Source organism: Sinocyclocheilus anshuiensis, unplaced genomic scaffold (genome assembly GCF_001515605.1).
Source record: "Sinocyclocheilus anshuiensis isolate Anshui unplaced genomic scaffold, SAMN03320099.WGS_v1.1 scaffold261, whole genome shotgun sequence".
Lineage (NCBI taxonomy): Eukaryota > Metazoa > Chordata > Actinopteri > Cypriniformes > Cyprinidae > Sinocyclocheilus > Sinocyclocheilus anshuiensis.
Genome location: NW_015536515.1, coordinates 988,954 through 1,012,008, shown reverse-complemented (window position 1 = coordinate 1,012,008; position 23,055 = coordinate 988,954). Strand labels below are relative to the sequence as shown.

Here is a 23,055-nt window from a genome sequence, read left to right as displayed (position 1 = left end):
ATAGACATGAGATGCATAAGAAATCTTTAGACACACCCATAACAACAAAAGACAATACTTTATTGAACCTTTTCTAATAAGAAGTGTGTGCTGCAAATGCAAGCATTTTTGACGATCGTTTCTGTCCAGTCCGCTCATTTTATCGCATTTAGCCATAGCTGTCGTCGGTTTTTGTCTGGCAGTGGCAGCAGATATGCGATCAAATTTCTAATTTGAGGCTGTATTACGTCGATTCTGGCACCCAACATCACAACAAGATGATATTTTAAGCTCCTTATGTAGCCGAATCTGCGCTGGTTTGAATGGGCCGCCTCCAGTTTCCCCTTTGTTTTGCTGCCTCCAGCTAGCACTGTGACGTCGGCTGACCCTAGTTACCTGTGGTTGGCCTGGCCGTGCGTCACTCAGAAAACAACAGGCCAATCAGAAGAGAGGCTCATGAATATTAATTAGACAGGCCAAAATCGACCTGTTCTCAGCAGAGCTCCTGAGAAAGGAGCTGTAAAAATATATTGAGATGGTTTTTGGTACTTATACCGCAAATATATATTCTTAAGGACATCAAAACCTCAAATAAAACTCCAGAAAGGTGTAAAATATGTGACCTTTAAACATTAAATCCAATTCAGAACAGAACACTAAAACAAAGGTCAAGAAAGGTCAGAAATTCAATTCACATGTCTCACCTAGTCATATAAACTAATTATGAAATGACATAAAGTATGTGGATACTCCCTAAATAACAGGTAATTCCAATGAACAGTTTTGCCTATTCCAGTGATTTCAGTGAGACAAATATTAATGGCATTCTAGAGAATTCTGTGCTTCCAGCCTTGTTGCAAAAGTTTGAAGAGGGTGGTTTTATGTTCAAAAAGCATGAATCGCTCCCTATAAAAGGGTAAACTCTTCTGGGAAGGCCTTTAACTAAATCTTAAACATTGATTGAACAAGGAACATGCAAATTCAGGTATTTGCACCAATTCAGGCTCAAGAGCGTCAGTAAGGAGTCCTGGCTTGCAGTTGTGCAGGTGTGATCTGAAGAAGTGCATGCCAGTAATTTCCCCCACAACAGTCTCAATAACACATTACATGCAGAGTAGTATTACCATGCTGGAAGAGAAAAGGGCCTTTCTGCTTCAGCAATATTGAAAGCATAGAATTTTCTAGTATTACAGTATATACAGCATTAAAATTTGCCTTGACAGGAATAGGCAAACCTGTTTATTATAAGGGGGTGTGCATAATTGTGGCCACATACACATGTCAAGTCAAGTCAAGTCAAGTCACCTTTATTTATATCTAAAAACTTCCAAGTTAGTTTTTCTCCATTTGCACTCAAGACTACGAGTTTTTTTCTTGAGAGAATGGGTATTACTGTTGTACCATGGCGCAGTACGTGTGGCTCAGATTTAATACTACTCACCTTTCAAAGAACCAATAGTGAAGCATGACGGTTGAAATATAATGGTGTTGAGTTGCTTTCCAATGGCAGAGTTTGCCGGGACTCTGGGAATGAAATTTCTTTCAGTAATCCCAAACACAAGGTAAAATAAACACTGGTGTGGCTCAAGAACAGTGAAGGTGAATGTCTTACAAAAGCCCAGCCAAAACTTTTGTGAATCCACATGCAGCACTATATAAAGATGTAGGATTTGTAATTCATTGAAATGAGAAAATGAAATAAAGGTCTCCAAACAACACAACTTTATGACTTTTCAACTAATAAATGTTAAAAGGCATCCAGCAACCAGTTCATCTGGAAGCTCTGCTTTTATTGTAACTAATACACTGTAAAAAAAAAAAATATTTTGAAGTTGTAAATAAAAGAAAGATCACTGGAGTGTTTTATAAGAAAATAGTATTTCAGTTTTCTTACTTCAAAATGTCATGCTTAAATCAATGTGTTTCTTGCCATTCTTTGTAATTATTTCATTATTTTAAAACTGTTTTAGTTGTAGTAATGTGCTAAGTTGAATTTAACCTTAACCAATATGTCAAAATTGTATAGAGAAGATATAAATAATAGAAGGATGACAGAAATGATGAATAAATATCATTATTTACATTCAATTACAGATTAAAGTCTTTTTTAATACAAAACTATGGGACATACGCTGCTGTAAAAGATACATCAAACACAAACTCCTCATTTAGAATCTGTTTGAACCTCAGTCAATGTGAATACTTTAAAATATAGGCACAATACATTACGTTAAACTGTAAAAGCAGATTTCGTGTTGACATCTGTAGTCAAATTTACAGCCATGGCAAATGGATTATGTAATAGCATGTAGAGAAAAGCCAGCTAATTTGAGAGCAATGGGAGTGAACCATTTTGTGACATTCTAACATTCAGGACTATTTAAAAAGATAAAAATATAGATTTTCCAGCCATTTTGGGCAGCTCATGCCCCAAAGCAGAAAGGTGGAAAGTACAGGCATAGGGTGAATTAAAATCAACTGACTGGTCAAATGTTATTCTGAGGAGGAACAGCCTTCATCATAATGCAATTTGAGACTAAATGAGGCCATGTGAATTCAAACATCACGAGTGTGACAAACAGCCCCTACATAAAACGCTCTGCAATGGTTTTCTTATGTTCCGCATTTCTCAAGTAAATTATCTAAACACATTTTCATGCCTTCAGAGGAAAGGTTTGACTTTCAAGAAAGTAGGATAATTAAAATTTATAAAACAACCTTTTGTTTATTACATAACAAACGGTAAATGTCTATGATGTACTTTTCTATACAGCAAATGTAGACACTGACCAAAGGCTGTCAAGCTCCAAAAAAGGACAAAACAGTGGCATAACAAAGCTCAGATTGCACACATCCAAACCTGGCAGAGTCACAAAGAACATGAGAAACAATGGTGTGTGACGTCATGATGTATCAGGATCATATTTACATTCATGCATTTACAGTATGCACAGATACATTGCATCTCATGGTATGTCATTTATTAGTTCATGCATTCCCTTAAAAAACTAAGTAAATAATATCAGGATGTTCATGTTTGAGTGAACTATTATTCCTTTAACAGCAAACAGAATTGTTCTATTTAGCATTGTACTGGGTTGTAAAACAAAATTTGTTAAAAACTTCTTATTTGCCATTTCTACTGCTGCAAACAAAAATACAACCCATTTGAAATGCCCAGTTGGGCCACAAATGACAAGATTGTCTCAAGTTCTCTCAACCAACAGTGTGAGTTTGCAGCAGGACTCAAACACAGAGACACACCTCACCTTCAACCATTCACAAAATTTTATTTTATGAAGAACATCATCAACATGAAGACATTATCAACTACTGGGCCTAAAGATCAAGATAACACAAAACAGGAAATAAAATCTAGGGCAGATTAAATGTTCCTGTTAGCTAATTTGCTGGTGCACAGATGCTGTGTGGATCAGTCTAGGGTCATCCACTGGAGAGAGAAACACATGCCGGTGGTCTGAGCCCACCGAACCCAAAGTTGTTGAACCCAAATCTCACAGAAAACTTGTATCACTTACAGCAGAGCAGGAAGTGACAGTTCTACAAGCTGTTCAATAACCTTTTGATTTATCACATTCTAAATGCAAGCATATAAAATCCAAGTTTGAGTTCACACATAATACATAAAAAAGCAAACTACTATAAGCATGATTATTAAGGTTAACTGAAATGAAATATAAAAAAAAAAAAAGTATTTTATAGATAGTAGGGGTGGGTGATATGACCAAAATCTTATATCACAATATGAGTAATTTTATTTCACGGTAACGATATATATCATTAAATTTATTTTTGCTTTAAATAAGGTCTTTATGATATCAAAATTTTTGATACCATTGAAATTTCATTGTCATTCTTGTCACCAGTGTCAATATCACAAAAAACGAATACTAGCCTAAAATAAAAAATAAAAAAAGATTTAAAAAAATCAAGCACACTGATGACAAGTAAACAGGCAGCAATTAAAAAAGAATAAGAAACTAATTACAAGCATTAGGACAAAAAAAAAACTACAGTAGAACAAATAAATAAGAAATGCTACATACATTGTATAAAGTAATTAAATGTATAAAAAAATGCATATTCTTCACTGTGTAAATTAAATAGATATTTCTTCTTATTAAAGTTACAAAAGTGATGTAGTCAAGAGCTGTGAGAGATTTTCTCTCTTTTGTTTGATTAAAATGAATGACAGAAAGCAGGAATATTAGACTGCTGTTATTTTAAGAGCTACCCGGATCCAATATACTGTTACACGTATATTAGACTGCTGTCACTTTAAGAGCTGCCCGGATCCAATATACTGTTACACGTGTTTTCTTTCTCAGCTGTTTGTTTTCACGTAAGACCTAAATTACTGTGTTTACGAGGATACTTGCAAAGACGGGTTTTTTTGACACATACAAGTGTGTGTATTTAACCGTTCATAAAGTGGCAAAAAATAAATACTGCCGCGCTCTGTGAGCACCGTCTTCACTTACGCGCGCCTCTCCGACAGCGTCTCTCCGACAGCACGCACATATATAGCTAAATGAGTTCTCTTTCGCTGCTGATTGCGTTTCAACGGCTTAAAAACACTTGTTTTTAAACCGATAAGTTTTGATAAGTTTTCGTGACCACGTAGCACAGCAAGGTCACATGAGCGTGTAACCGCGATAGAGACAATAGTCCAAAATCTCAAATTTCTACCAGTTAATCGTGTCTACCGGTATATCGCCCCTCCCCCTCTCATTTTCATTTAGTTTAAATAGATGTACTGAAATAACTAAAACTGAAATAAATAAAAAAATTAAACTATATACACTGTAAAATGATGGCTGTGATTAGTTATTACAGGACGGGAAGTCATTACGGGAAGTCACTTTCACTTTCACGTACAGCCTAAAATTCTATATTAGAATAAGTAGTTATGTGTTGTTTCAACTTAAAAAAGTAAGTGTTCATGCATGACTTAAAATTATAAGTTTAGTTAACTTCATAATATAAAGATAAAACTTATTCAAACTATTAAAAAACTATACACGAGTTTCACAATTTGAGTTGAATTACTGAAATAAATGAACTTTTCCACGACATTCTAATTTATTGAGATGCACCTGTATCTCACTAAAACAACTATAAGGTTCAGTGTTTGCTGATATAAATGATTAATTGTGGGAGCAAAACTGAAAAGTATATAAGAAAAGAGCTTATCACCAAGCAGACAAAAAACAAAACAGATTTACGACCTGACCAGAACAGGATACAGTAATTGTTTGTGGAAAACTTCTAGATATAGTTTTGATGTGTCATTGTTCATTTAAATTGAATAATTAGTTGTTGTTGAGAAATAACAACAAATTATCTTTGTTTTTGTTCCTTTATAAAAGAAATGGACGGTTACAGCAACGGGCAAGAAAGCCAAGAAAGATCTCCAAACACATGACAAACATGAATGCTAATTCAATCAAAGGCCCTGAAACACTGCAGCTGCTGTGGAGATTCTCATACTAAGTTAACAGGATCAGTTAATTTGAGTCACAGTTCAGCTAACCAAAACCAGCTGATGTTTTCTTCAGACATAATACAGTTTAAAAGGCCCTGGAAACAGGACGAAATGATGCATGTGAATAATCTACAGACATGCACATCCCTCTCATAGTGAGAGTTTGTCTGTCTGTTCAAGCAACCTTGTTTTGCAACCAATTTGTTCAGTGTCACCAATCACAAATTTAACTAATCATGTTTAATAGACGTACTGTACATTATATTTGCATTTGTAAATATAATGGGGAAATGGAATGGAAATTTCCCTGTTTGCAGGATGTTTGATTACATAATTGTGTGTTGTGGTTGCTTGCTAATGGTAAGTGAAAAATCTAATTTGGAGTCATTTAATGCAAACAAATTTACAGAAGGGCAGAGAGCCAGAGGACATTTAAGAAAAAGGATGTACATTTATGTATGTATGTTTGTATGTATTTAAAGGATTAAGTTGCTACGTTCATTCTTCTAATAAGCACTGATGCAAGATTTTTTCAGATGATTAGGAAATCAGCTGATGAATTAATAACAAAAAAAAAAAGGTGAATATAGCACTTCCTAAGATGAGTAGCATGACAATATTGTATATAGTATATCCACGTTTTGTAACATCTAAACTGGTTTTATGGAAAAAATATTATTTAATATGACTACCTCAACCTGACTAAAAATAGATTACTCCAACAGAAACACATTTTAGTGTCAGATCAGTTAGAAATACATCATTAATGTACATTTCACTTTTACACTTGTGCCATAGTTTTCGGCATATAGAATTTGTAATTCATATTAAATCTGCATTACCTTATATACAACAACTGTCATTTCAATTAAGCTAAATGAAAGCAAAAGCAAAATTATAATTGTAGTTTGTTCGGAAGCCGACCAGCAAATCTTTATATATGAGTGTAAAAAAGTTTGGTTTCCTTGTCATCTCCACACACATTGGGAACAATAAACCATACTCAAAACCTAGTCTTTACAGAAGCAGCTGCACATGATGGAAAGTTGTAAACACTCTGTGATCTGCCTAATTAACTTATCCTTTCCAATATGTCAAAGTCCCGGATTCACTATGTACCATTTTCTGCATATCAGATTAACTAACAATGAAGTAATTAAAACTATTCCAACATTAAAAAAAAAAAACATTCTCGCCGTTCATGATAGGTCATGAACTCTCCTGCCATCAAGTCCAAGGGGTTTTATTCTATTGCTTATCCTTTTTCCTAAAGTGATTTAATATCCTAATTTAATGATAAAAATTACATTCTGACCGTATAATTCATTTGAGAAGCCTCAGTGTTTGCACAGCGTGTCATTGTTTACTGTGCTGAGCATAAGCACTCTTTCTCATATAGCAGATACTGCAGGTAGAACTTCAGGCGGAAGGATGTAATTCAGTTAGATGCATAAACAAATTGAGCATACAATGAAAACACTTTTAAACAAGAGTTATGTCTTAGCCTAAGCAGTTTAAAGTAATACATACAGTGTACAAAATCAGTAACCTTACAAAACAGTGATAAAACATAAAAAATCTCCATAAATTTGAATTAGGCAAACTTTTTTGAAAATGCACCAACAACATTAAGCTTCAATACTCTATATCAGTGTGCAAAAAAATTCAAGCAAGTGTATTGTGTGTGTTTTACAATTTTTTTTAACTTTTTAATTTTTTATTTTATTTTGGGAGATTAAATTGAGTGCAGCCATTCCTGTGGTTTGTTTTGGCATAAACTGGCATTCCTGCAGTTTTGTTAGGTTTCGACATCCAGTACCTTTCAGATGTAAAAAGTTAAATCTTTGTGGATCATGGCTGTACACAACAAGAACACTTTCCAGGACACATTTGTTTATCTTGAAAGAAGCTTGAATACTTGAGGATTTAAATCGATAAAAGTCAGAATTTTAATATGGCTCTGTTATTTCCTTGTATCACTTCAGATAAACAATGAGCAGTTTTTTTTTTTTGTCAATAACAGAATGCATTCTTAGAAATATACACTGGTCAGAAAAGAAACTCAATCAGATATTGAACAACAATATCTCTGTGCGCTAAAACCAGTCTATGGACCTGAGTAAATATTCTGATCACTGTCATCTGACTGCACTAGAGGTAATTATATTTGAATTACAGTGTTTATTTGCATGTTTTAATTAGTCAGTAGTTGCTTCATGTGATTTCTCACTGTTGCATTTAATCAGCTTGATATGCATGCTATCAGTTGCAAACATCAACAGCAAAAATTGATATTTAAATAATTACTATGACATTAACAAGCAAAACCATTGCTGTACATACTGTACATAATACTGTACATTATAAGTGGTACAACAGTAAGTACAAATGAAAAGTAAAGAATTGTGCTGTATTACATCCTATCTTGATTCTTGATTTAAGATTTCCAAAGTGAAATTACCAAAGTGAAATCCTATACAGATAAGTTTGGATTCTAGGTTGTGTGTTTTAATAGACCGGCGACGACCGCACAGAGTAGCATTATAACAGAACTTTCACATGTATCTAGTATGATAAAACAGCACTGTTTTTTTTCCCACATACGCACGACCGGAAGGAGTGGAAGCAGTCGACTGTGGCATAATAAAAGCTCTGCTGCTTTCGAGCCGTGTGTCACGCTCGTTCAGTGGCCTCGTTTCGCTTCGACGGCTTTCAGCCTCACTCTGCTTCATACTATGACGTTAGTAAATCTTTAATACATTAGCTCATCCATGACCATGATTTCTGCCCGAGTCCCGTTGGATTGCTTCGGCTGTGGGGATGAAGACGACAACTCCCATGATTCCACACTCAGTCACTGCATCATCAAACTACGCCTTTGCTTCTTTGTTTATTTTGAATACGCGCCCTCTAGCGGCGAAAAATTACATATTGTGCCTTTAAGATGTTTCTGAGATACAGGCCCTGATGGACAAATAATCTTCAAGTTTCAAATGTCACTTTGGACGTAATTATTCACGAAAATGTTCAACATTTAAGAAAACGATAAAAATTGAAACAAAGCAGTTTTGTCCTTAGTACAATACAATGCTGTCATTTCAATGCAGTGTAAAACAGACTAAAATTAAATATGAACGCATAAAATACTGACTGAATTACATTTCCATAAAACCACTAAATAAACATACAAATAAATAACACATTGATTGGACCTCAAGCAGGCATACTGTGGATGCTGTGGAGACAATGGTAAGCTATATGCATACAATTATACAATGTACTGTATAATTAGCCTGTATGACGGTCACGTTAGTATACATGACTGCTGTAGTTCAGTTGACATTTTTGCATTGGTTATAGGCCTACAGCTATGATGCAAGCACAAATTGAGCAGAAAGCAAAAAATCCCTGACACCCTGAGAGTAAGGAAGGAACCATGGTACAAAGAGGAAACCCAGACTCTTCTGGTCAGCCTATATTTAAAAAAGCACAGGAAACAGAAAAAAACAGCAATGCTCAAACAAGTGTTCACAAAAATATAGAGTCAACAGAGCAAAGAGCTATAATTTACAGATTTCACACTTCAGTGAGGTTTTGGTCACAAGGTTCTGAAAATCATTATTCAAGCTCTACTGCCATCATGCGGTGTGTGCATGAACCAAATGACCAATTCCTTCTAAGATTACAGAGCTAAACATCTGATTATAGAATCATCTTGTGTAAAGTATTTTATCCTGCATATGCACACACCATTGAATTGTGTTGCTTAGTATGGCTATCATGTTGTGCAGAAAATTAGCTGTTTCACTTCTGCTTTGGACTCACATGATTACTGTGACTCATCTAGTTTTCTGTTGGTTCTAGAAGTAGTTTTATAACTAATGTAAACCAATCAATAGAGTTAGAACACCTGACGTCACATTTATGAACCTCAACACCTTTTAATTCTGCCAGATATTTATAATTACTGAATTTTTAAATTGCTAGCAATTTACACTTTGGAAATGGCTTGTATTTTGACCAATATCTCTAAAATTCCTTGTCATCTAAACAGAATGGTTGGTGTGTCTAAGATTTAACCAGGCCTATAGATCCTCTCTAAAAGGTCAATAGTTTAAAGCACAATAGATCAATAGGCCTATACCCACATAACTCAGAGGACAACTGGTTTGGGTATCTTGTTACCAGAGAAACTGTCAAAGTATTTAGAATTAAATGAACTTAAATGAATTGTTTGTCTCATGGGTTGTCAGTCATGGGTAAAAGACAAGAACAAAGCAGCATAATTTGCTGGATTGTTGGACTGAGGCTGTAGTTTTTTTTTTTTTAATTAGCATTGACAAGTTAGGCCCAAACACTGCCACAATTATAAATTGATTATTTTTTCAACTGCCTTGGTAAAAATAGAAGTGATTGATTTTGCACTACAGAATCAGCCACCGAATTTGCAATGTGAAAGTCGAAAACTGCAACGTGTGAGCTGAAAATGTTAAAAGAAGAATGATGGGAAGGGATTTTAAACATCCGTGTTATGATGATATTTGGAGGAAAATGTGGCATTTTAGGGTTTTTAAAGTGTCAAAGAACTCAAAAGAAAAGTTAAAACACCAGTCATGCAAATGATATATACCATGCACCACATTAACATACAGTGTTGGGGAAAGTTACTCTTAAAAGTAATGTATTACAATATTGCGTTACTTCATTAAAAAAGTAACTAATTACGTTACTTAGTTACTTTTTATGGAAAGTAATGCGTTACGTTACTTTTGCGTTACTTTTAAAATCTGGACAGGGCTTGCTTGTTTGTTTTTAAATTAAAAAAGTTCTATTTTTGACAAATATAAAAGCCTTTTCACACCAAAAGTGAAATGAATAAGCCTCAGGCTGAAGGGAAAGTAAATTTACGTCTGTACAGTAGAATGCAGAAGAAGAAATTTCAACACACTTCAGCAATAAAAAAAGACACATAAATGTTTTTCTAGAATAATTTTTGCTTATTAGTATGGTTGAACTGGATCATCGAAGGTCAGAAGCAAAGACTTTGGTTAACAGAATGGCATTAAATACATAAAGGATATTTGTGTTGTTTAACATTTAATTATTGCAGGTTTGCGTCATATTCTGAGTTGCATTATTTTTATTAATTTTGAGGAATACTGAATCTGTGTTTTTTTTTGTTTTGTGAGTGAGATGAATGAATGCATATTAATATTTATTTTAGAACTACAGTAACATCTGATTTCTCTCAACATGGGGGCAGGAGAGCTGTCAATCAATAAATTGGAAAAAAGTAACTTGCATTACTTATTTGAAAAAGTAACTCAGATATTCTCTTGTAAATTAAAAAGTAATGCGTTACTTTACTAGTTACTTGAAAAAAAGTAATCTGATTACGTAACTCGCGTTACTTGTAATGCGTTACCCCCAACACTGTTAACATATACGTATGAATCTAAAAATACCTAGACGTCTTAAATATAATAGATATATTTATGAATAGCATATATATATATATATACTTTTGGTATCTGGAAAAAGCGTATCATAGTAATTTATAATATCATAAATTACTATGATAAGCTTTTTCCAGATACCAAAAGTTACCATAGTAAAACTGTACTATTACTTTGGTAAATGTTTGCAAGGTAACTCTTTATTTTAAACTTAAGAAAACGTCAGTAAACTTTCGTGTTTTGACTTATCGGAAACTCCCAGCAGTCAAAGTCAGTCAGTCATTTGCCTGCAACGTTATTTCCTGCAACGATGTGACCTGAGATGGGATGCGCGTTAGAAAACGACAGAAGTTCGCGTTAATAGCGTTTGAATTGAACAAGGGTGCATGAAATAAGGTAACGTGACAGTTTATGTATCATTTTAACTCATTTGAATTCGATGCACACAAAAAGTTTGTCGCGAGGTTGTTTAGCGAAACGTCAAATCAAACGCGTACTCTACATTAGCCTAAACGAGGAAATTGAAATTACAGCATGATTGCGTTGTTCGTTTAAGCGTTGTTCTTCTGTTTTATTCCAATTAGACTGAATTATGGTTAATTTTGTGAGCTATAGACTGCTTTATTTTTAAGAAAGTGAAAATGAAGATGCTCAGTTATTTTTTTCACCTAAATCGAGAAACTGAATCAGTGTTCACAATATCAAACTGGTATACAGTCAGTTTTTATTTCTGTGGCTGAACTTGCACACATTATTACGTTTAATATGTACATTGTGCACCAATGTAATATATCAATGTTGAGTTTACATCCGGGAAAAGACTAGAAGACTGTTCAGTTCACTTGTGTTGTTGTTGCTGTTGCTTGTGGTTTGTATGTTCACAATGAGACAATAATGCGTTTACTCCAGGACTTTAGATTTAAGCACGTAATCATGTATTTGCTCTTATTGCCTCATGGTGTTCAACAGAGGACTAAAGGGAAGTCCCCACCCTTTTTATTTTGGTGACCATATCTCAGGTGGGAAATGTGCAGCATCATGGTTGCCATTGCGGTGACTAAATGACAGATACTTCTGGTCTTATATTTAATTAAGTTTCATGGCGAATGGTACTGAAAACTATCAATGAGAGGCTTTCAGGCCTGAATTTTGAACAGTGTCTGATTGTATATTGATTGTATGTGTCTGCATACGATGCAGTAAAGATCTCAAAGCCTGTCATGTAGGTCATAAAGTCGAACAAACTGAATTTCCCTCTGGTTTAATCTTTATTTCCCAGGAAAGATGAGAGACAGGCTAGTTGAACTGGGAGGTGTTCCCACCAAAGACCACAGAGAGGAAGACCAAGTAGATAGCGGAGAGGATGTGGACAGTGGTGAATTTGAACAGAATGCGGTGGTGTTCGAGGGTGAGGACATCATGGAGGGCACCTTCAGAGAAGTCCAATCGATCCAGAAAGAAATCGCCCAACTCCGAATGGAGGTGAAGAGACTGGGCAAGCAGAACACGCGCTTTCTCACCTCCGTCAGACGCATTAGCAGCATCAAACGCGACTCGAACACGATCGCACGCAACATCAAAACTAAAGGGGAGAACCTGTATGCTCAGATACAGAAGATGGATGCACTTTGTAAAGATTTGGAGGAGATACACGGAGCTCATTCGGCTTTGGCGCGCATGGTACGCGGCCAGTTCGTCTCTATAACGGGTTCTTTTCACGAGGCCATGAATGAATACAACAGTGCCGAAATGGCGCAGAGGGACAACTGCAAGTCTCGCATCCAAAGGCAAGTGAAGATCATGGGTAAAGAAGTGACTGGAGATCAAATCGAAGAAATGATCGAGACAGGCAAGTGGAATGTGTTTTCTGACGACTTGCTCACAGACGGGCGAACCGCTCGCTCAGCGCTCACTGAGATCGAGAATCGCCATAAGGAGCTTTTGGAGTTAGAGAGTCGCATCAGAGACATCCATGATCTGTTTTTCCAGCTGGCCTTGCTGGTGGAGGAACAAGGGCCCATGGTGGACAACATTGAGGCCAATGTATATGCCACCCAAGACTTTGTGGTCAAAGCCACAACTCAGATAAAGAAGGCTGTCAAATATAAGAAGAAAAACCCTTGTCGACAGCTCTTCTGTTGCTGTTTTCCATGTTGCAATAAATGATCTGTGTTGCCGCCTTCCATTTCACATAAGCCATACCATATTAAACGAACAACAGTCTTGCATGCTAGTGTTAACCCATGTCATGTGATTTGCTCTGAAGAGACCAACCAATGCCTAGTGCCTGAGCTTGATGGTTGTCATTGCGAAAAATGTTGTGTCTTCTTGTAAACCACAGGAGCTGCAATGCAAGTGAGCTGAAGTGATACTGCAATCTCACTGCTAAACTTCTGTGAGAGTCGCAGGACATTTACTTGATGTGTAAAAGATATTAAAAAGGAAACCGCAAGTAAAAAGTGTTTTACGCCCATGTACAGTGCACAAGCAAATATTATACAGAAACATGTTTTACTGATGAATCTACTGCTTTAAGGTACATTTGTGTATGTGTATGTATGGTTGCATTAATTTAATAAATATTTTATCTTTTAATGCATTTACGTTTGTTTGATCACCATATTGTGCTTCTCATAGGAAATTTGTGAAATACATAGTATTGCATCAGTGAAGGTTTCCCAAGTTTGAAAGTTACTTCTGCTATATAACTTGCAAAAGCCATTGTGTAAAAGTGTTTGTTGGTTTGAATATAAAACCCTGCAGTCTTATTTATTTGAACAAAAACTGAGAACTTTTTTTTTTTAATTTTTTTACATTGTTGCATTTTCATCAGAATCAGCGTGAGAAATCAATCTCTTTTGAGAACCACATTTACTTGCAAAGGGTTCAAGTCAACAATAATGCTTGTAAATCTCTCTCTGGTTTTCCAGGAGTGGGGTTTGAACTCACAACAACATTTGTCCATTGGATGTTAAATCCAACGCCTTAACCCAGGGGTGTCAAACTCATTGGAGGGCCGGAGCCCTGCAGAGTTTTGTTCCAACCCTGCTCCAACACACATACCATGTAGTTTTCAAATAAGCCTGAAGCACTTGAATAGTTGGATCAGGTGTGTTTAATTAGGGTTGAATCTAAACTCTGCAGGGCTCCGGCCCTCCAGGAATTGAGTTTGACACCCCTGCCTTAACCACCCGCCATCTTGGTCTCTGGTTGGCTTATCCCCATGGGGTTAATGCAATCCTCCATTTGAAAAATTATAATTATATGCATTTGCATTTGGTTGAATTTTATAGCAAGACGTAAACTGGGGTTAGACTGTTTAAGAGCTGTTGATGTATTAACTAAGCATGTCTCACCAAAGTTGTGACTTTTGGGGCAGTCGTGGCCTAATGGTTAGAGAATCGGATTTGTAACCTGAAGGTTACAAACCTGAAGATTTGTAACCTGAGTCTCAGGTCCTGCAGGAATTGTCAGTGGGGGGAGTGAATAACCAGTTCTCTTCTACCCTCAATACCACGACTGAGGTGAGACCCTTGAGCAAGGTACCGAATCCCCAACTGCTCCCTGGGTGCCGCAGCAATATGGCTGCCCACTGCTCCGTGTGTGTTTTTATGGTGTGTGTGCCCTTGGATGGGTTAAATGCCGAGCACAAATTCCAAGTATGGGTCACCATACTTGGACACACTTCACATCACTTCATTGATGTACTAGGCCAGTGGTTCTCAAACCTGTCCTGGTCACCTCCAACCACTGCATACTTTGTATGTCTCCTTCATTTAACACCTGATTCAACTCATCAGCTCATTAGTAGAGTATGCAAGACTTGAACTGGGTGTAGCCTATGAGGGAGACTACTTAGTTACTTGTTTCACTGTTGGTTATGTAGCTATATTGTCACATTATGCTTAAATGTTCTACCAGGAGTGGAGTTCGAACCCACGAGGACATTTGTCCATTGGATCTTAAGACCAATGCCTTAACTACTCAGCCATGCTGCTTCTGAACTTCAATTCTGTAGCGTTTTAGTAGTTCCGTAGTGCCTTCGTACCGTTTTTCTATATAATGAGCAAGTTACAAATGCACTGAATGAGAAAAAGATAAAATTGAGATATTATTTACACTCTGTTAGAGCCCTCTATTGACAGTCACCACTAGATGTCAGCATTGTATTTTTTGTCTCAAAAGAGAGTCACATGTGTTACACGAAGATCAAGTTTGTTTTTGAGTTTGACGTGACGTGAGGCTAAGTATGGTGACCCGTACTTGGAATTAGTGCTCTGCATTTATCCCATCCAAAGTGCACACACACAGCAGTGAACACACACCCGGAGCAGTGGGCAGCCATTCATGGGTTCGGTGCCTTGCTCAAGGGCTCAAGTATTGAAGGTGGGAGAGAGCGCTGTACATTCACGCCCCCCACCTACAACCCACAACCTTTGGGTTACGAGTCCGACTCTCTAACCATTAGGCCACGACTCCACCCCCCATATCAAGTAACTGGATTGTAAGCAACTGAATAAATTATAATTGGTGTAAGATATGGTAATAACTAAACTGTTGGTATGTAAACAAACATGCTCTAGTTGCTTTTCATAATAAAACACGTTTGGAGTGTTCTCGCTGCTGAAATGTGTAATTATTTAGCAAAACAAATTATTGCAAAAAGCTGGGAACAATTTGGCATTTTACTGAAATTGTTATTATAATGTTGTTATTTTAGTTTGTCTGGTTGCTGGTTTGTTTCAAGATTACTTTTCAGAAACCTGTTTGTTGACAGTCATACCTGTAAACATAATACTAATGCATGTAGAACACTTGTGTATTTTACCAGGAGTGGGGTGTGAACCCATGAGGACATTTGTCCATTGGATTTTACATCCAATGCCTTAACCACTCAACCATCCTGGTCACAGAACAAATTATGCCACCACTTGCCATGTGCCATCTGATTGGTAGTTCATACTTTTTTACAAGGAAAAGGCTTTTTAGTGGCATTCTAAAAACATCCTTCTCAGGTTTCTGATTTTTATAAAGAGAATGTAAGAATAACCTTTATATTGTTAATAAATCAGGCTTTTGTTCATCTCAATCATCATTGCATTAAATGTTTTGCCCCACAATAAAAACTAAATTTTTGATCATAAAACTAAGCATTTAAATGGCATCTTACTAAGACAAATTATTTGAAGATATAGAGTAACAACTGATATTTATATGCATTTTATGTAAGTTGACTGCTATACTGTTAAAGATCTTATTGATTTACATTACAAGCTATCAGAATTTAATCTTACTTTGTGGCCATATAAATATCACCAGCTGTACCAAATTGCATTTTTCCTCAGTTTGAGCCTCTGAATAAAATTGAGGTGTTTTTTCCTCCTCGTGTATGAGCTCCATATTGTCACTGTAAAAGTGCTTTAAAGTTTAAAAAGTGTATTTATTTCAGTTGTTCTTGTATACTCTCCAGATATTGTCTGCCTGTATTTCAAAGAAAAGAATCCAAGATATTTTTGACATTGATCATGTGACTGTTTGTACAGATGGTCAAATGTTCTTCAGAACATCTCAAATCATATTGGATTCATCAGGGTTTATTCTTGTCAGCTCTAGTGCTGCTGTCAGTAGAGCAAGAAAAATATGACAAACCAAATACTAAGATGTTCTGAAATCACACATCTTTTTATTTAATACATTTTGCAATGGAAAATATTGCATTTTGACTGTATAAGACTAATGGTCCTCACTGTATAAAGCAGTCTTGTTGTGTGGATACTGCGCCCTCGCCAAATCTCTCTCTCTCTTGCTTTCTCTCTGCCACTCACTCAGACTCTCATTCTCTCCTCAGCATCTTCACATCCAGACAGGGAGTTTTTGCTGACAAGGAAACAAGCTTTTGCACTGTAGTCCAACTTTCAATTTTCATGGTTCTGAATCACTCTCTCTTCATTGTTCAGTATCCCTTTGAAGATTAAAGTACAAGCCTGAAGACAGGACATCTCTTGAGTTGGATCTTTGTGCTGGCTTTGTTTGCTGCTTTGGAGAGGCGTTTTCTCTACTACACATTTGCAAATGACCTCTTACAGTAAGTTGGACATGCTGTAGGAGTATTTGGATCCACTTTCAAAGCTGAGATGATGTGCTAACTGTGCAAACATCAGGAGTGGAAATCCTTTAGGATGCGAATCTTAAACAAGCCCAACAGTCTGAAGATAATGGCTGTGGTGAGATCTTCACTGCAGAAAGTGATGCTTTTTCTACAACACATCCAAAGAATGGCTGTCACGTCACCACGTTATCAGAAACTGTGCAAGGTAAAAGAGTGTTTAAATTACTTTGTTTACTATGAAGGTGCATTTTATTCAGATCTGTTGATGAATGTGTGAATCATAGATTCTCAGTCGTTTAGAGGGTTCGGTAGCATCACAAGAATTGAAAAGTGCATTAACCAAGTTTTAACATTCAGTGATATTGCAAACAGATGCATCTGTGGCTAAACTGGAGTTTATAGTGAAACAAAGCAGCAGTAGCTTTTACAGTTCATTCATTGACTTGATCAGGAATCTTGTCCAGAAAGCCACAGTTGTTTATTCTCTAAGAAGTATTGTATTGTGTTTCATGAATAACACAGAAATTTGCATCTCAAACTTTAATGTAATCTCTTTAAAATCTCAGGTCTCCACCAGGAGTGGGGTTTGAACCCATGAGGACATTTGTCCATTGGATCTTAAATCCAACACCTTAACCAGTCGGCCATCCTGGACACAGTTTTAGATCAGGTTGAAGGACTTGATTAGTTGGATCAGGTGTGTTTGATTAGGGTTGAATCTAAACTCTGCAGGGCTCCGACCCTCCAGGAATTGAGTTTGACACTCCTGATCTAAAGTCTTATCAATTACACAGAGATTAGTGCATCAGTGACATTATATACATGTTTGGCTCCTCTGAACAACACTGATAAGTCAGCACTGTTTCTCATAATGCAATCTCATCACAACAACCCAGCATTACTTTTGACTATTCTTCACAGAGAGCATTACTTCATTTCATTGAAAATTGTTTGAACCCACGAGCACATTTGCCCATTGGATCTTAAGTCCAACGCCTTAACCACTCGGCCATCCTGGTCACACTTGCCCTAGTTCCTCTGAGTCTTTTCTTCTACGGTTTCAAGAAGACTGTTGTTCACAGAGAGATGTTGCATTATTCACAAACTGCAGCTGGCACCATATCTATGAGATGGCAAGAACATTAATGCATTGACATTTATGAACTTCTTCTTAATGTCTTCATCACCACAAGTGTGCCAGACTCTGATTTCTCTGACTAAAAGCAACCTTTATTGCTTATCTCAAAGACGCCAAGTTTCACAACTCTTTCGAAAGACTAAGTTAGGGAATTATTATATTTATTAGGCAAGTCTCTAAAAGCATTTTGTACACTTTTACAAACATTTTAATTGAGCCTTATAGTGTGGTCTCCATTTGGAATAAAATGGATTGAGGATGAACAAATAAATAAAAGAAATAAGAATAAAAGAAATAAGTTCGTTCTTAACAGGCAAGACAGTTCCAGGAGTTTAAAGGGGTCATGAATTGAGAAATCAACTTTTACTTGAGCTTTTGATATATAAGAAGTCATCTTACTAAAAGAATATCCGGTAAGTTTCAGAACTGAAAACGTCCTTGTTACTGAAATAAAAGCTTTTATTGACACCAGGCCCAGCAAACACCAGATCCTGGAATGTGCTTACCTATGACGTAATAGATAGGTTAAACACCGCTTCCTGATTCGCACATGACATAGTAGGGAAATAACATGAGTGGTGCTAAAAAGGATCGAGCAACCAAGCAATAAACATGCCGTAGAAGATCGCAGAATATTGTGCAGTGCCTGGTTGTGGAAGAACACAGTCATTGCATAACCTTCCTTCAGATTCAAATATTAGGAATGCGTGGTTGAACTTTATTTTTAATGAAGTTTCAGCTCACGTGAGTAAAACATTGAGCGTTTGTTCGCTTCATTTCACCGCGGATTCCTTTGTAAACAAGACACAGGTCGACACTGGATTTGCAGAGAGACTGAAATTAAAAAGCAATGCTGTGCCGTCTATATTAGATACAGTGCCGATCCTAGACTTCTGGGGGCCCTACGCAAAACTGCGGGGGTGGGGAGCGAGTTATGAATGAATGAAACGCCTTTGTCCGTGTTCACTCCGTCTCGAATCGCGTTCACGGAGAGCGCTTGAGAAACAGTGTCTCTTCCGCGGCTTGGTACGCTTTCAACTCGTTTTTTTTTTTTTTTGTCTCGAGCAAGAGTCTGTATGACATTAACGTTACATGATTTGACTGATTTTTACATAGAAAGGGCGACAGCGTACCGCATTAAAAGAAATGAACATTCATGTTTTCATAACCGCTGACCAAATTAAAAAACGAAACTAAAATGAAATCATCTTTGAGAGCAAGGGGGCCCTATGCAGCTTGCATACTTTGCGTATAGGGAGGGTCGGCTCTGATTAGATATGACAGGAAAGGCGCAGCACACTTATGTGAGTAAAAAATATTTGTACTATGCATCACTATTGCTTTGCTAGAGATCGCTTGATATGTCCTGATTATGTGTACGTGTCTAACCAAAGTCACAGAAGGCTCCAACTATGAAGGATGCAGCTTGTCAAACAGACACACAGAAAGTTAGTTTACTATGCAAAACTGTTATCCAATCATAGCAGTGGGCGTTTACTTCCAAGTCTTCAATGCGGCACGCCCATAGTGTTTCTCGAGCCGGTGTTGTACCGAAATCAAAACCAGGCAGAAAATGGCCTATTACTTATTGATTTTGATGTTTTTGAATGTAAAAAACATGCAAACGTCATAAGTGGACCGCAGACAACAGTATAAAATAATAAAAAAGCCAGTTCATGACCCCTTTAAATCTCACTAACAAGAATTAATATAATTTAAAAGCTCTAGATATTATGTTATAAATTTTCATGTTTTCAAGCATAATGCTCTCTTGGTTGAACAGCAAGTAAAAGCAGCTAAAGGCTATATTACAGTAATGATGCACTCACATGGAACTTCCAGTTCAGTAAGTGTTGATTCAGTAGCTCCGTTGGACTTGGAGTTGATTCATTAAATGAACGAATCAGACTGTTTGAATGATTAATTTAAATGGCTCATAAGAGTAATTTGTTTGTAAATCGGACTACACGGATCACGCTGTCTTTCCCTGCGTTCCATTCGGAAGGGCTCATCCCTATGCCCTAATTCCTTCAAAGGGTTTACCCTCCGGAGTGAGAGCTTCGAAGGGTTGAAGGGTGTAGGGGACCAAACAACTGTTTCGTGGTGCTAATCCGGATCGAACAACCAAGCAATAAACATGCCGTTAAAGATTGCAAAATATTGTGCAGTGCCTGGTTGTGGAAGGACACAGTCGCTGCATAACCTTCCTTCAGATTCAAATAATAGGAATGCGTGGTTAAACTTTTTTAATGAAGTTTCAGCTCACGTGAGTAAAGCATTGAGCATTTGTTCGCTTCATTTCACCGCGGATTCCTTTGTAAACAAGACACAGGTCGACACTGGATTTGCAGAGAGACTGAAATTAAAAAGCAATGCTGTGCCGTCTATATTAGATACAGTGCCGATCCTAGACTTCTGGGGGCCCTACGCAAAACTGCGGGGGTGGGGAGCGAGTTATGAATGAATGAAACGCCTTTGTCCGTGTTCACTCCGTCTCGAATCGCGTTCACGGAGAGCGCTTGAGAAACAGTGTCTCTTCCGCGGCTTGGTACGCTTTCAACTCGTTTTTTTTTTTTTTTGTCTCGAGCAAGAGTCTGTATGACATTAACGTTACATGATTTGACTGATTTTTACATAGAAAGGGCGACAGCGTACCGCATTAAAAGAAATGAACATTCATGTTTTCATAACCGCTGACCAAATTAAAAAACGAAACTAAAATGAAATCATCTTTGAGAGCAAGGGGGCCCTATGCAGCTTGCATACTTTGCGTATAGGGAGGGTCGGCTCTGATTAGATATGACAGGAAAGGCGCAGCACACTTATGTGAGTAAAAAATATTTGTACTATGCATCACTATTGCTTTGCTAGAGATCGCTTGATATGTCCTGATTATGTGTACGTGTCTAACCAAAGTCACAGAAGGCTCCAACTATGAAGGATGCAGCTTGTCAAACAGACACACAGAAAGTTAGTTTACTATGCAAAACTGTTATCCAATCATAGCAGTGGGCGTTTACTTCCAAGTCTTCAATGCGGCACGCCCATAGTGTTTCTCGAGCCGGTGTTGTACCGAAATCAAAACCAGGCAGAAAATGGCCTATTACTTATTGATTTTGATGTTTTTGAATGTAAAAAACATGCAAACGTCATAAGTGGACCGCAGACAACAGTATAAAATAATAAAAAAGCCAGTTCATGACCCCTTTAAATCTCACTAACAAGAATTAATATAATTTAAAAGCTCTAGATATTATGTTATAAATTTTCATGTTTTCAAGCATAATGCTCTCTTGGTTGAACAGCAAGTAAAAGCAGCTAAAGGCTATATTACAGTAATGATGCACTCACATGGAACTTCCAGTTCAGTAAGTGTTGATTCAGTAGCTCCGTTGGACTTGGAGTTGATTCATTAAATGAACGAATCAGACTGTTTGAATGATTAATTTAAATGGCTCATAAGAGTAATTTGTTTGTAAATCGGACTACACGGATCACGCTGTCTTTCCCTGCGTTCCATTCGGAAGGGCTCATCCCTATGCCCTAATTCCTTCAAAGGGTTTACCCTCCGGAGTGAGAGCTTCGAAGGGTTGAAGGGTGTAGGGGACCAAACAACTGTTTCTTGAAGTGCCCTTCTGTGTCATCATCACGTGCCCACACAGAGGCGCCGTCATCATGCAAAGAATCTGCGCAAAGGATCATGGGAGCCCGAAGTGTCCATCAGTTGTACCCTTCGAAATCCTTCATTCAGAAGGGCCCTTTGAAGTGGCCAGTTTTGAGCACTTCGGTTTGGAACGACCCTTTAATATGGCGGCCATGATTGTTTTCACTCCGAAGTGCCCTTCGGAAGGCGATATATCCCATTTGGAACGCACCGTTTGTGTTTTTGTTATAGTGCTTTTATCGCTAGGCTGTGTTGAGTTATAATAAAATAACTGGATCGAGGGTAATACATTATCAGCTTTCAAATATTAACCATTGATTTTTACAGTTATATTAATTAACTATCTTTCCACTTACAATATGTAATAGAGTTCTTCAGTTTATTGTCCTAACACCAGGAAGAGACTTTTATGTTTTGATCCAAGCGCAAAAGTGATCGAAGGGGTGGTTCCAGTTCATGAATTTCACATCAGATTGCTCGGAAATCCGTCATTTGCTGTGTCATTGTACTTATAAATAACTTGGTGAATGCTCTAATATGAAAATGTTGACGCTGGAAATCGCAGTGTATTTTTTCTATCTCATTCATTTTTTTATACTTGTGTAAATTTGTACTACAACCTCATTAAGGCATGCAATGAGCACACAAAATTGTAATAGATCTGATCAAGCTATTTCATGTTTTTAGCATCGTTAGCAGTAATAATGATGGCAAGTGTCATTTCATCCTTCATCTTTCCCAGCTCCACTTGTTAGCAGAACACATATTAATGGATTCCAGCATAATAAGCAAAGACTGTCTGTTATGTCTCTGTTTGATGACTTTCCTTGGCTGTATATCATCACTGTGGCCCTAAACGAGAGAGCTACATTTTTCTGATATAAACCAACCAGTCATTATGTCTGTGGAGGCTTTAAGGAAACTGTCACCATAAATTGAAGTTTTATGGATAGGAATTACAGCAGACTGTTGGAGGCAGGTGAGGTGTGTGCAATTTGAGGTTATACTTTATTTTGTAAGTAGGTAAGTGTTCTGTCAACCACAAATGTGTTTTGGAACCTGATTGTTAGTCATGCATTTTCCAGATTTTGTGACCCTGCATTAAAGGAATAGTTCACCCAAAAATGAAAATTTGCTAAAAATGTACTTACATTCAGGCCATCTAAGTTTGAGTAAGTCTGAGTTTATTTCTTTATCGGAAGA

General features: G+C 37.0%; 2 protein-coding genes across 2 annotated transcripts in view; both read left to right on the top strand.

The window, feature by feature from the left end:
* The first annotated feature begins 11,196 nt into the window (after positions 1–11,196).
* Positions 11,197–13,693, top strand: LOC107693177 (syntaxin-11-like). Its single transcript, XM_016492472.1, has 2 exons — positions 11,197–11,337; positions 12,221–13,693. The coding sequence occupies exon 2, from the start codon at positions 12,226–12,228 to the stop codon at positions 13,105–13,107; it is 882 nt and encodes a 293-aa protein (XP_016347958.1). The 5' UTR covers positions 11,197–11,337; positions 12,221–12,225; the 3' UTR covers positions 13,108–13,693.
* A 3,463-nt stretch (positions 13,694–17,156) lies between these two features.
* Positions 17,157–23,055, top strand: part of LOC107693002 (utrophin-like) — a 9,088-nt gene continuing 3,189 nt past the window's right edge. Inside the window, exon 1 of the mRNA XM_016492252.1 lies at positions 17,157–17,255. Coding sequence (XP_016347738.1) covers positions 17,157–17,255 — 99 coding nt within the window. The remainder of the gene's footprint in view (positions 17,256–23,055) is intronic.

Excerpts from the sequence above, each read along its gene's own strand:
- LOC107693177 (XM_016492472.1), top strand. The coding sequence starts at position 12,226 with ATGAGAGACAGGCTAGTTGAACTGGGAGGTGTTCCCACCAAAGACCAC.